We start from the raw sequence: 14,925 nt of genomic DNA, 5'->3' as shown, positions 1-14,925 counted from the left end.
GGGAGGCCACCTCAGCTTTGGAATAACTAGCCACAAGAAAATGTACCCTATGTTGGGGCTATAGCAATATAGCACAGCGGGTAGGGCATTTGCCTTGCAGGCGGCCGGCCCGGATTTGATTCCCAGCATCCCATGTGGTTCCCCAGCACCACCAGGAGTAATTCCTGAGTGCATGAGCCAGGAATCACCCCTGTGCACTGCTGGGTGTGACCCAAAAAGCAAAAAAAAAAAAAATTATTTATTTCTCTTTAGAATTTTGAAATTAGTAAATTTTTTTGTGAAGGGATTAAAATTCAGATAATTCTTGACCATAATGTCAGAGAAACCTTTAATTTAGAAACTTGTTTTTTCTATGTAGTATTATCATTTAAAATTTTTTTTATCATAAACCAAATTTTATGATGATGATTATTATTAGAAAATATCTCTGGTGCTTTCAAAAGCAACTTCAGATTTTTTGTTCCCACTTTTTTCTTATGTATGCATTTATTTTCTTGAGTCTAAATTGAATGTTAATGATTTCTATTTGACATTTAAATCTTTGTTGTAGAAGATATATTTTAAACTATACTGTCATTGTGATAAATTTTATGGAACTTACCTTTATTTAAAAATGCTGTTACAATTTTTATAAAAGTCTTCTGCCCCTCTTTCAGGCTGTATATATTGCACCCCTAAAAGCCCTAGTACGTGAAAGAATGGATGACTGGAAAGTTAGGATAGAAGAAAAACTGGGAAAACGGTAAGTTCTTGCTTTTTTTCCAGAAGATATGCTTTGAATAATTTAAAGAAACAAATCATACAAAAAATGGTTTTTTTATTCATTTTTCTTATTGAATCACTATGAGATAGACCCTTACAAAGCTGTTCATGATTAGGTTTATTAGGTTTCAGTCATACAATGTTCCAACACCCATCCCTCCACCCGTGTACATTTCCTAGCACCAGTGTCCCCAATTTCTCTCACCTCTCTCTCTTTCCCTCTCTCTCTCTCTCTCTCTCTCTCTCTCTCTCTCTCTTTCTCTTTCTCTCTTCCCCCACTCTCTCTTTTGCTCTCGCTTTCTCTCTTGCTCTGTCTCTCAGCTGGAGGATAAGTAAGACAGAAGAGTGGGTAGTGTTTTTGCTTCCCTGGGTTTAGTCTCCCATACCACATATGGTCCCCTAACCTTGAGCAGTTGCGATCTCTGAGTGCAGAGCCAGGGGTTAGCCCTGAGCATCACTGATTGTGCTCCCCCCAAAACAAAAAATGTTTAAATAAAATAACTGGATTAGGAAATATAGTAAAGAGGGGATGCCTAGATCAGCCTTGACTCCAGAATATAGGAAGGAGAAGGACACAGAAGGAAAGAAGAGAAAGGGAAGTAAGGGGGGGATAGGAGTCAAGGAACTCCTGTTCTACATGGGGAGTGGGAGAGTGGTATAGCTGTATGTCCAAGGCACAGACTCAACAGCATGGAAAGCATGAGATCCAAACAGCAACCACAGAACTTTGAAGTATGCCTGTCAAGGTAGCAGGTGGGAAGGTGGCGGAGAGGGACGTGGGCTGAGGGGACATGAGGGAGCATGGAAACACTTGGGGGAGGGAAGTTGACACTGGTGGTGGGATTAGTGTCAAAATATTTTATGTCTAAAACCCACCCATCGATAACTTTATAAATCACGGTTCTTAAAATAGTTTTTTTAATTAATTTTATTTTCTCCTCCTTGCACGTATTATAACTGCCATTAGGATATTTCATTATTGGGGGCTGGAGCAATAGTACAGCAGGTAGGGCGTTTGCCTTGCACGCGGCTGACCCAGGTTCAATTCCCATAATCCCATATGGTCCCCCGAGCACTGCCAGGAGTAATTCCTGAGTGCAAAGCCAGGAGTAACCCCTGTGCATCGCAGGGTGTGATGCAAAAAAGCCAAAAAAAGATGAATAAAATAAATTATATTTAATTTAAATATATTTCATTATTTTTATTATTATTTATTTATTTTTGATATTGATGATGATGATGATGATGATGATGACAGTCATGATAATGATGATAACACCTCAGAGATAGCGCGATGGCAAATGTACTTGTCAGGCAAGCATGAGACTGTGATTCCCAATTCTTCCCAGATAAGTCATGCTTGGTCCCAGCAGCTCAACTGCTTAAGACCCTGGTACCACAACAATGTCATCTCTTGCACACTTCTAATCAGAATGCATGCAAGCACTGTAACTAATGAGTGCTCCCTGACAAGCATCAAAAACAAGCCCATGTTCAGTGCTTGTGATGACAGCCATAAAGGGAAGAGAAGGGGGAAGATACTATTAATACCCCTTTATTTTCAGGCCAAAGAATGAAACTCTTAAATTACATGATGCATATATAACTGTTGTGCAGGATGATTCTTTACAGCATTTTAAATATAAACCTCAAGTTTTTTCTTTTCTTTCCCATCATTCTGAAAAAAATTTCTAAAAATAACTTAGGAGATATTTCACATGTAAATAATTTACCTCCAAATAGAAAATCTTTCAAGAGCATGATTTGGCCGGGAGTGGGATGCGTATCCCGTGGTTCTCAAGGGCTCCTCCTGACTCTCAGCGGGAGTCAGTCCTGGCAGTACTGAAGAGGACCAGATATGGCGCTGAGAAGAGACCTGGGTTTCGCTGTGTGTAAGGAAGCGCCTGAAACCTGGCACTGTCATCTCTCACACCGAGAGCATGGTTTTTGTAAACTGTTTGAGGATTATACAAGATTATTAACTGTAGACCTGTTGGGTTTTGTTGTCCTGGTGATGGATTCACAGCCACACCTGGAAGGCAGGTATTCTGCCACTTTTCTGTAGCCCCACCCCCAGAATGTTGTTTTCAGTAACACAATTGGAAGTAACCTGAGTTCAACAGAACGTCACCAAATTAATGGGACATTCATGAAATACGGCATGGTGTCACTATTGTATAAAGGAATAAACTCGGGGCCAGAGCAATCATACAGCGGGTAGGGTGTTTGCCTTGCATGTGGCTGACACAGGTTCGATTCCTAGCGTCCCATATGGTCTCCAGAGCATCCTGAATGCAGAGCCAGGAATAACCCCTGAGCATCACAGGTGTGGCCCAAAAAAAAAAATAAAAATAAAAGAATGAACTCATTATGTATTGAAGGAGTGATCTCCACAGATAATATAAAAATTGCTTTAAGTATCCTGGATTTTTTCTTTAAAAAATTAGTAAAGAGACCTGGAGAGATAGTACAGGTAAAGAGCTCGCCTTGCACATGGTCAGTCCAGGGGTTGATCCCCAGCACCATTTATGGTCCCCTAGGCTCCACAGGAGTAAGCCTTGAGCACAGCCAGGAGTAGCCCAAAAAACAAACAAGTATAATAAATATAGGATTGTTTCAAAATGAGATCTGAGTGACTGGAAAATGGATATCTCTCAGAGACTACATACTCGTTGAATTTGACATATGCATTAATGTTGAAAATAACAAAAATAATAATGGGTAAAAATATGTAATAGCTTTAGGAACGCTATACCTGAAGGAACTAATCTTGCCCTGTTTTGCTTTAGTATAAAAAAGGATATAAAAGATATTTAATGTTGATGTAGTATTTTCTTTGTTCATTTATTTTTTTGTTTGGGGGCCACAATCATCAGTGTTCAGAGGTTACTCCTGGTTCAGCACTTCAGAATCACTCCTGGCAGGCTCAGGGGACCATATGGGATACTTTGAATTGAACCCCGGTTGGCTATATGCAAGGCAAGCACCCTATCCACTATACTCTCACTCCAGCCCTGATGTAATTTTTATGTAGTCTCCAAATTTCCCCCCCTTTTTTTTAACTAACTACTGGAAACTGTTCAAAATGAAGTATTACGTATTTTTTCAGCACCTTTATGATTAATAAGTTGATTTTTCCCTATTATCTAAAAAAATGAAGTTTGCACATCATCATATTCTTAATAAAATGCTTCCTTATTGCCCTAATAACTTACCTAATTCATCATATGGAAAAGAAGATAGAAATTCAGCTCTAAACTCTCATAGGGGGGCTGGAGCAATAGCACAGCGGGTAGGGCGTTTGCCTTGCACGTGGCCAACCCGGGTTCAAATCGCAGCATCCCATATGGTCCCTTGAGCACCCAACCCGGATTCAATTCCCAGCATCCCATATGGTCCCCTGAGCACCGCAAGGAGTAATTCCTGAGTGCATGAGCCAGGAGTAACCCCTGTGCATTGCCAGGTGTGACCCAAAAAGCAAAATAAAATAAAGTAAAATCTCATAGGGTAGATTTTATCAACATAAAGCAAAGTCAGATGCTTGCATATGTGCACAGTTAGATTGTGATTTCAAATTATCATTCTTCCTTTCATGGATGGAAGTTTCAGAAAATTTAGAAAACCAAAGACAGATTAAAATAATTTTAAGCATGATAAAGCTTAATTTTTAAAGGTGTTTTTGCTCTTCCAAGGTCATGTGGTACCAGAATGGTTATAAAGGTATCATTTTTCTTCCCCTCTAATGTTAATGAACTAACAGGGAATGTCACTCCTAATATAAAGTCCATTGCCAAAGCTGACCTTATCATTTTCTTCCCCTCCAGTGTTATTGAACTAACAGGAGATGTTACTCCTGATATGAAATCCATTGCCAAAGCTGACCTTATTGTCACCACACCCGAGAAGTGGGACGGTGTAAGCAGGAGCTGGCAGAATCGGAACTATGTAAAGCAGGTCACTATTCTCATCATAGATGAGATCCATCTACTTGGTAGGTACCAAGTTTGTAGATTGCGCTCTCTTACTTGTAGCAGCCAGCCAACAGGGCTTGCTAAATGGTTAACATACGTTATGATTCTTTCCTAGGGGAAGAAAGAGGCCCTGTTCTAGAGGTCATTGTATCGAGAACAAATTTTATCTCATCACACACAGAAAAGCCTGTTAGAATAGTTGGACTATCTACTGCATTAGCCAATGCCAGAGACCTTGCTGACTGGCTCAATATAAATCAGGTAGGCGGAAGATTGATAGATTGGGCATATAAAACTGTAATGTAGTGGACGAATTAAGAGGCACTGTACAGAAGTACAAGCATATGTAAAAACTGAACTTGGTGGTTTCTCTCCTGTCTTCATGCCAGATGGGCTTGTTCAATTTCCGTCCATCAGTACGTCCAGTTCCACTAGAGGTTCACATTCAAGGCTTCCCAGGTCAACATTACTGTCCTCGGATGGCTAGTATGAATAAGCCTACATTTCAGGGTAAGCTTTATATTCCTGGAATTTAATAGTAGTCATTTTTTCCCCTCTAGAAACATCTAAATACATTCTGACTAATTTAGGTTTATTTGAAAGGGAGAGAATGTTCCAACTTCTCCAGATATATAAAACTGTCCCAACTATTAAGATTTAGAGATTTAATAAATAATAGAATCTTTATGGCACAATGAATCTGTATAAAAAATTTGTAAAAGTGATCAAAATATTTTTTATATTAAGGTGTTTTCTTACAGTAGTTGGTAGCATAAGCAGATGATAACTAGGAATGATAAGGGGGAAAAATGTTTTAATTTTTACCAGAAAACATAAAACTTAGACATTCCAGGTCTTTCTTTTTAATAATGCTTCTGCTTTTGTGTTTAATTTTATTCTTTCTTTTTTTATAACAAATTAAACAAGCAGGAATGTGTTATAAATAACAGTTATTTTATTGAAACATGTTTTGTTTAGACTGCATAGGGAATATTTATTATATCAATTAAAAATAACCTTCAAAATAAATTCTCTAATGTGAACTGCTGCTGATTGTGAGGTGACAGTTGTGAGGTGACTTTTTAGCTGCTGTAATTAGCCTTATGACAGAAGCAAAGTATTGATTGTGAACTAGAGACCAATCTTGGCAGTTCAGATTATTTACACCTCCACAGAAGCAGTGTACAAAATCACTAATGAACAATAAATCTGCCGTGAGCTGTTCAGCTACACCTGTTCTTGCAGCAGCAAAAATCCATTAAATGTTGACATTTAAAAAAGAGACATTCATTCATGGTTATGTGTACAAATGATACCAATATTGTGGTAATATGTGCATTTTCAACATTGACTCACTAATAGGATTTATCAGAACCATTTATGTTTGGTAATAACCTGATAAACTCAGAGCAAAAACAAAATAAATGAGTTTATTTTTAATACTAAGTATTGTTGCGATTTCTTGTGTCTTACTAAGGGATTGCATACCAGTGATTACAATGAAGCATTCATTTTGTGTTATGTAAATCAGCAGTAAAGAGCTGAAATACTTAGATGTATCCTAAATATGGTATTGGTACAGCAGCAATCCTTATAAATTATTGTACCTATAGTGGATAAGTATATATCTTGGAGCTTAGAAAATATGATCTTATGATAGTTTTATTTCTCACTCTCAGGAAATAAATATAGTCATGTTAAAATTTCCATTATAAACCTTGTTTCCTAGCCCATAAAAAATAAAAATCCTCACATTTCAAACCAGAAATTACAAGCAGCTTAAACTTTTTCACATAGTTTAAATATCTCTGACTGCTTTAAGAAAGGTACGAGGCATAAGATAAATTCTGCTCATGTCATCTTTTCTGCATTTTGGAGCTCTCATACAAACCCACACCTAAGAACAACCTTATATCCAGTTGGATCACATGATTTGTTGTGGCTCTTTAAGTATAATTTTGTTATTGGTCTCAATACCCACATCTCAACTACTCCTGTCACCTCCTTCTTCCCATGAGCCATGCCTCAGATGTAGATTTCAGACTTTGTTTTATTCAGCTCTGTTTAATATTCTCCTGTCATTCCTCTCAAAACCTTATAAGTTTCTTTAAAAAAGAAAAAAGACAAACATGCTTATGACTTAAGTCTTACCAGTTTACTGATACGAACTCTTTTCCAAAATGCACAAATGAAAACATTTTTTTGTGGCTTTCCTTAAACAGATTTCATTACCCTGTTATAGTTGACTGTTCCCCAGACCTCAGCACCAATTACCTCTGTAGTAGCCTTATTTAGGTGAGGAGAAATGTAACTCCAGAATCAAACATTTCACCTGAGATTCTGTATGTGTGTACAACTGTGAGTGGAGAGCCTTAGATTTTGTGTGTCTCCCTCCTCTGCAGCTCAAGAACAGAACTCGGACTCAGCAAAGCAGAACTCCCTGTACAGGCAGCACACCCGCTCAAGCCCGCTTGCTCTTCCTTTCCTTTCATTTCAACCATGTGCTCTCAGATCCCTGTAGTACCTGGAATAGTGCCAGATTTTATACCAAATTAAAAAAAAATCACTTTTATACAGCAGTGAGATACCCCTTTGAACACCTGAATAAAGCCCAGGTTCCTATGAGAACGCCTTATCATTTTATTTTCCATAACTTTTCAATAGCAATTAGAAGCCATTCTCCAGCCAAACCTGTTTTGATATTTGTCTCCTCAAGACGTCAGACTCGTCTTACTGCTTTGGAATTGATAGCCTTCCTGGCCACTGAAGAAGATCCAAAGCAATGGCTGAATATGGATGAAAGAGAGGTAAGCACTAAATTTTACTTCTACATATGTCAGAGTGTCTGTCTTGCAGCATAATAGATATTATATTTTAAGACAGTGGAAGAAAAAAAAATACAGAATTCTTTTTTCTGTCCATTTGTTTCTGTTTGGGGGCCACTCCCAGCAGTTCTCAGTGCCTAGACAAGCTCCTTACCCACTATACTATCACTCTGGCCCCCGGGGTTCTTCCATCTGAATTCCATTATTAAAAGTTTGGTGTCTTGTTTTCTAGTATTTTCCCAATATTTTTTTCTGTCTTTAGCCACACCCCTTGCACTAATTATTTGTGTAGTTAAATTATGCTTTCTCCTCTCTGCCACATAATTTTGCATATTTCAATATTCAACTGATATTTTTTGATCTCTTAATCTTCCCTACCCTCCTGGACCCTATAATCAGTTTTGAAAAAGTAACTAATAAGCCTATAGTAATGAATACTTTAAAATGAAGCAAAAATGCTGAGTTAAGGCACTTGCCTCAACGGCCCCTCATGTGGTACCCTGGGCACAGTCAGAAGTAACCCCTGAGTACTTCCAGGTATCATACCCCATCCCTTAAAAAAAAAAAGAAAAATTTTTTAAAACAGGGCCAGAGAGATAGTTAAGAGGTTAAAAGCACTTGTATTGCATGTGGCTCTGGCCATAATAATGCCTGCAACTTCTACTGCCTTCTAGTACTGCCAGAGTGGTCACTGAGCACTGAGTTACAGCAAAAGTGAGAAATTAGAAAATACTAAAAAATAAGAGATAAAAGAGTCTCTTGCCCACATGCCTGGCTGTCTTCCCCGGGGCCCCTCGGAGGGGATGGGCTCCAGTTTCCCTCCCCACCCCGAGCAGAGCTCCCGGTGGCTGAAGACCACTGGAACCTAGCCACAGCCATGCTGGAGGCTCCTCTCCACATGTTCGGACAGGCCTCACGCATGAAGGTACCGACAGAGGAACCCAGTTGTGTGTAATCCCATCAACGGCCAACATCCAGAGACTTAGAAGCGAGCTCCCAGAAGCGGTATTTTGTAGCCTACTTCTCCCTCTGGGAGAAACTGGCAAGCTTCTGAGAGTTTCCTGCCCACATGGGACAGCCTTGCAAGCTTCCCGTGGTGTATTCATATGCTAAATCCAGTAACAAGCTGGATCCCATTCCCCTGACCCTGAAAGAGCCTCCAGTGCAACATCATTGGGAGGGTTGAGTCGAGAGAGACTTCTAAGATCTCAGGGAAAGTACGAATGGAGAGGTTACTGAGCCCACTCGAGAAATCGATGATTAATGGGATTTCATGATCGTGATCATGAAAAAATAAGAAAAAAATACACTGTCACTATCACTGCCATACCATTGCTCATTGATTTGCTCAAGCGGGCACCAGTAATGTCTCCATCATGAGGCTTGTTGTTACTGTTATTGGCATATCTAGTACGGGTAGCTTGCCAGGCTCTGCCGTGTGGGCGAGATACTCTTGGTAGCTTGCTGGGCTCTCCAAGAGGGGCGGAGGAATCGAACCCGTGTCGACCGCATGCAATTCGAACGCCCGCCCTACCCACTGCACTATTGCTCCAGCCCCCAAAAATACAAAACCTGTTATTTTCATTATATCTATAGATATCTATCTATATGTATCTATAGATATAAGTATAGATGTATATATACGCTACTGGTGTGTTCACAAAAGTGTGGTGGGCCCATGCCGCATACGTTCAGTGACCATAAGCCGCCTCCTCACCCCAGCCGGCCACCACTGCCAACAGATGCAGGAGGAGGGAACGGGGCCACCAAGCTGGTTGTTGATCAGTTGCAGTTTATTCCAATCTCTGCCAGGCCATTTATTCTATTCTCTCCACGCATCTATTCCAGTCCTACTGAGTGCACCATTCCAGTCTCATATTGCCTCTCATTCCCTATTCCTACTTTCCCCTGTGCTAGTCTCCCTCTGCCCAGTCTCGCAGCCTTAGTCATCTACCCAGTCCCCCAAAGTTTGTTTGGAGTGGCACATACTCCTAGGTGAGATAGCACAATCGACATATGTGAAACTCTTGGGGAGTGGGGAGGGGCATGGAGTTCTTCTAAGACAAAGATTTCATCCCACTAGGAGATCCACTCAGGGGCAGAATTTCATGTTTTCCTTGTCTATATCCGTTTAAGCAGTAATCTTAAATTTACTTTTTAATAGTCATCAGTAAGAGATATATTAAGCTTAAAGGGTGGCTTTCCTGGGGACATTTCACTATAGATCTCAGACTACAATCCTCAGGCCAGATTAGTCCTTCCTAACCCCAGCAGGATCTTGATCCAGTTACTTCTTTTGGGGTCATGACAGAGTTTGTCCATGACCGTGCTCTTAACTTACTAGAAGTTTTATAATGCTTGGCCTGTCCCATTGCTTGTCCCAGAGCAAAGGGTAGATTACAATTTGCCCTGGATCCATCCAATCCCTTCATAGGGACTCTTTTGGGGTGCTAGGATCTAAGGGTAACTGAGGCTTAAATCGAGTAAATATGACAGATGTGCAGGAGTAAATATTATTCAGAGCCAATTAACACCCAAGTTACAAAAGCATAGCATTAACTGTCTTCCTGTGTCTATGCAAAAAGGACATTGCTCTGAAGTAAACTATGCGAAGGACATAAGGTAAAGAGAAAGGCATTATTTCACTTGCATGTACAAAATTTAGAGTTTTCAGAAATATCTGACTTTACACATCGCAGGGTCTGATTTGGGGATATAAGTGATTAACAGAAAGGGGAAGCAGAGCACAGAGAAGTTAACGATAAAGTCAGAGGAATGGGAGTGCCTCTGGAGCACTGTGATGGGTGTAACCCAATAAACTTAAGCTCCTTGATGCAAGGGAGAAAGGACGAACCAATGTTATCCTACACTGCTATATTTATAGAGTGTGTATACATATATATGTAATATAGTGATATGTGATAGATAACTATTGTTTCAAAATTTCCTTGCATTAGACCTTATAATTTGTTGTTAGTAAGTAGTAGATCTCCAAATCAACATTATATAAAGATATTGCATGATGACTGATTAAAATGAAAGTTATCATTTTCTTTCAAATTTCATTACTTGATATGTTTATGCCAAATATTGATTCAGAATCATAAATTTAGATCACAAAATACTTCTGTTTCAAGAGGAACTCTGTCCTATATTATTTCCATAGTACTTAGGATTAATTTACATTGTAGCTAAACAGTATCTTGACTTGGAAAACAAATGCTAAAAATATAGGTATATTGAATATTGGCAGTTTAATTCATGTGTACCGTCTACCCAGACCTAATTTATTTTTCTTGTGCCTCATCCCTAAAAGTGTTTCAAATGAAGACTTTTCTTTGAAGTCAAGGTACAAAGTACATACCTACTGAACATATTTTTAGATGTTTTCTCCAAGTATATAAATATAAGGACTGTGCATTTAGCACATCTGTGACTCACATTAACATCAAATATGAACCTCATGTGTTCTTCCAAGCTACAGTACAATTCTACTCTTTTTTCTTTAGTTTAATGTATGAGAGCTAAGGAACTGTGGTCAGCTCAGACATTTAACAGAATCACTTCTCTGTTTTGTATCAGAACTAAAAATTATCTCCAAGAATTATTAGAAACCATAGAATTTACTTTCATATTTTCAATTGCTTTGTAGATTTTCTTTTTACTGATGAAAAAAGGAAAGTCAGAAATTATATCATTTCCAAACTTTTTCTTTCACTAACCTACATCAACAATTAAAGAATTTAAAAACTGAGGCTTTGTTTCATTTTCACCGCTAAAAAGCTACCTTTAAAAGTCAAAATTTTAGCATTTGCAACATGTATATGCATATTTATTCACCCTGATTATATCAAAATTTGCATTAAGCAGATATTTACATTTTAATCCCATAAATAAATTTAAATATATATTTTTAAACACTTTAGTCATGTCTTATTACTTCTCATAATATTTTCATCTAGAAGGTCCGTGTCCAGAAAGAAAAGCTGTTGCTGTTTCTTGTGCAGTATTAGATTGTGAATTAGATTGGCATTCTTTGGGTCCTAATACTGGTTAGGACTCTAGTGTAGAGCTTCTCGGGAATCAGAGTAAGCACATAAAAAGTTATCCTGGAAGCTGTGGAATAAGGTGCCTGTGGAATTGGGCAGCATCCAAATCATTCTGCAGTTAAATGACTTTCAGACTAGAAGAATACATAAACATAGGAAAGGGATTGGGGGTAGAAAAGAAAATCTAGAACAATCAGAAGAGGGTGGAAATGACTGAGGAAAAAAATATCTACAATAGACTCTTAATATTTTTTTGCAAGTGGATAGAAGAGTTAGCCATCTCTCTTCTTGGCAACATATCAGCCTTAATCATTAGGAAGAAGGACACTCCAAATGGTCAGTGATTGAAATCATGCAAGGAGAAAGCCACTGAAATTATATCCCTTCATTTAGCATTACGACCCCTTATGTAGCAATTTCAAAAGCTTGTGGGCACACGTGGCCATGTCATTTAGGTTTTTAGGCTAATAGACACTGCTTTTCACTGTTAGATTTTTGCATCACTCCCAAGTTTCATTTCCAAGACAGAAAGAATTAAGTGCTTGAGCTTCAGCCTTTATTTGTTTATTTTTTGATTGAATCACCATGAGATACACAGTTACAAAGCTGTTCAGGATCGGCTGCCCTCCCCCCCTTTTGGGGGCATTATGGTTTGCAATACAGATATTGAGAGGCCATCATGTTTGGTCCTTTACCCACTTTCAGCACACAGCTCCCATCCAGAACAATCACTTCCAACCATCATTTTCATAGTCGTCCCCTCTCTATCCCAATGATTGTACTCATTTGTGGGATATATATTTTTAAAAACATAAAATAACAGCAGAAACATAGTATGAGACTAATACCCAGGACAGTAGAAATGAGGGCCAGGAGGATTGGTCCAAAGTTGGAAGCCAGCTTGGGGAGAGGGCTGTTAGGCTAAAGCCTTTAGCTTATACCAGAATCAGAGCCTATCTTGCCCCTCTTTGGACTTTATTACAAGGGATTTTCAGGTCCTAATTGTCCATAAACAGCAAAGTTGTCCACTGCAACCAGTCAGCTGTCCTCATTCATGTGTTACCCTCTATATCCACACTTTAAGCCCATTTTTAAAAATTTCCTTCTAACACTCATTTTCCCCTCGTTTTGCCAAAAGCCCCAGCACCCTACCACAAATACTGACAGTTTTTTTTATCACTGATTCTATTTGTACCAGTTTCTTTGGTTCTATCCAGTCACTCTCTGATTTGTTTGCAGTCTCCTCTCAATCTTCCTTAGCCAGTAAGCTAAATTTAAAAGTTGTCTATACTCAACAATTCCACATTCAATAGGAGAAGATAGTGCGAAGTAAAAGAAAATAAACAAGTTAAAACATGCCTCCCTGGTCAAGAATTTTGTAGTCAAGTGGATGGGCATGAAAAGTTTCATGCTGAGTGAAATGAGTCAGAAAGAGAGAGACAGACATAGAAAGATTGCACTCATCTATGGTATATAGAATAACAGAGTGGGAGACTAACACCCAAGAACTGTAGAAATAAGTACCAGGAGGTTGACTCCATGGCTTCGAGGCTGGCCTCACGTTCCGGGGAAAGGGCAACTCAGAGAAGCGATCACCAACTACATTGTAGTCGAAGGCCATGTGGGGGAAGGGAGTTGCGGGCTGAATGAGGGCTAGAGACTGAGCACAGCGGCCACTCAACACCTTTATTGCAAACCACAACAGCTAATTAGAGAGAGAAAACAGAAGGGAATGCCTTGCCACAGTGGCAGGGTGGGGTGGGGGGGAGATGGGATTGGGGAGGGTGGGAGGGACACTGGGTTTACGGGTGGTGGAGAATGGGCACTGGTGAAGGGATGGGTTCCAAACTTTGTATGAGGGAAGTATAAGCACAAAAGTGTATAAATCTGTAACTGTACCCTCACGGTGATTCTCTAATTAAAAATAAATAAATTTAAAAAAAAAATAAAAAAAAAACATGCCTCCCTAAATTATGTTCTCTAAAAATATATATACAGTGGTTAGGGCACTTGCCTTGCACCTGGATGATCCTGGTTCCATCCCTGGTACCATATGGTCCTTCAAACCTGCTGGGAGTCATCCCTTAGTACAGAGCCAGGAGTAAGCCCTGAGCACTACCTGGTGTGATCCCAAACAAACCAAAAAGAAAAAGAAAAGAAATGAGTAGGACTAAGAATATAAAATAGAGACGAAAGAAAGAGGAAAGATATTCAAGCTTTAAAAATATTGTGTTTGGGGGGCTGGAGCGATAGCACAGCAGGTAAGGCGTTTGCCTTGCATGCAGCTGACCCGGGTTCAATCCCCGGCATCCCACATGGTCCCCCAAGCACCGCCAGGAGTAATTCCTGAGTGCAGAGCCAGGAGTAACCCCTGAGCATCGCTGGGTATGACCCAAAAAGGAAAAAAAAAAAATTGTGTTTGGGACATGTAAATCTGAATGATCAAGACTTTTGATTAGAAACACTAGGCAATTAGATATAAAAGGTCTTTAAAACCCAGGTGCTGTGAGGTGAACATATGACTTTGGGAGCATCGGCGTAAAAGGAAGCGTAACAGTGGCCTTAGCACATGATACCCTCAGACAGAGTGTGTGGAGATCCAGAAAGCAGATCTTAAGGGACTCTCATTTCATGCTTCCACAGCAAAAGAGGAGCTGGCAAAGGGCACTGTGAAAATGAAGAAAGTGAGAAAAGACAGTGTCCTAAAACCCTGTAGCAGAGATGCCTTTCTGAGGGAAGAAGTGCTTGACTACATCAGATGTTAACAGGAGTTGAATGAGATGAGAGCCATGATTCACCCATAGGATTTAGCACTTGGATGTATTGGACAGACTTGGCAAGCAGAGTGAGTGACAGGTTGTGAACAGAAGCCAGTTTGGAATGAATTGAGGAGTAAATGTACAGGAGGGGAAGGAAACGGAAGCAAAAAGGATATATAGCTCCTAGGAGCTTTGTTATGCAACTTCATTAATGTTGTAATTTAACACCTAACAAGACTGGTCTGCTGACTTCTCCCAGATATTCTGCAGTCTGGTATCATGTGTAAGAGTGAACGGTGCTAGGTACTGGATAGTTGCCAACCTATAACTCAAAGATAAAAGAGCTGAAGGAACAGTCGCTCTCTAAGTAGGTTTGCTAGCCGAAAGCTGAGAAGACTGCCTTTTTGCTTCGCTGGGTAAGATGCAGTATCTGGCGAGGAAGGCAGAACCCTGAAGATAGGGCCTTGCTTACATTCTCCCCCTGAAAACCCCTTTGTATCTTGCCAGTTAGCTGCACAGCCGCCCATTTCTCCTTCCACCCTGTTAAATAACATCCAGG

At 39.6% G+C, this 14,925-nt stretch overlaps 1 protein-coding gene across 1 annotated transcript in view; it reads left to right on the top strand.

Annotated features, from left to right (window-relative positions):
• ASCC3 (activating signal cointegrator 1 complex subunit 3) overlaps positions 1-14,925 on the top strand; it is a 332,257-nt gene that overhangs the window by 211,113 nt on the left and 106,219 nt on the right. The window contains exons 26-30 of the mRNA XM_055136146.1: positions 657-742; positions 4,587-4,753; positions 4,849-4,994; positions 5,123-5,243; positions 7,398-7,540. Coding sequence (XP_054992121.1) covers positions 657-742; positions 4,587-4,753; positions 4,849-4,994; positions 5,123-5,243; positions 7,398-7,540 — 663 coding nt within the window. The remainder of the gene's footprint in view (positions 1-656; positions 743-4,586; positions 4,754-4,848; positions 4,995-5,122; positions 5,244-7,397; positions 7,541-14,925) is intronic.

This window comes from Sorex araneus, chromosome 4, assembly GCF_027595985.1.
Source record: "Sorex araneus isolate mSorAra2 chromosome 4, mSorAra2.pri, whole genome shotgun sequence".
NCBI classification, from domain to species: domain Eukaryota; kingdom Metazoa; phylum Chordata; class Mammalia; order Eulipotyphla; family Soricidae; genus Sorex; species Sorex araneus.
The sequence above is the reverse complement of the archived record's forward strand: the minus strand, read 5'-3'. Positions and strand labels throughout refer to the sequence as shown.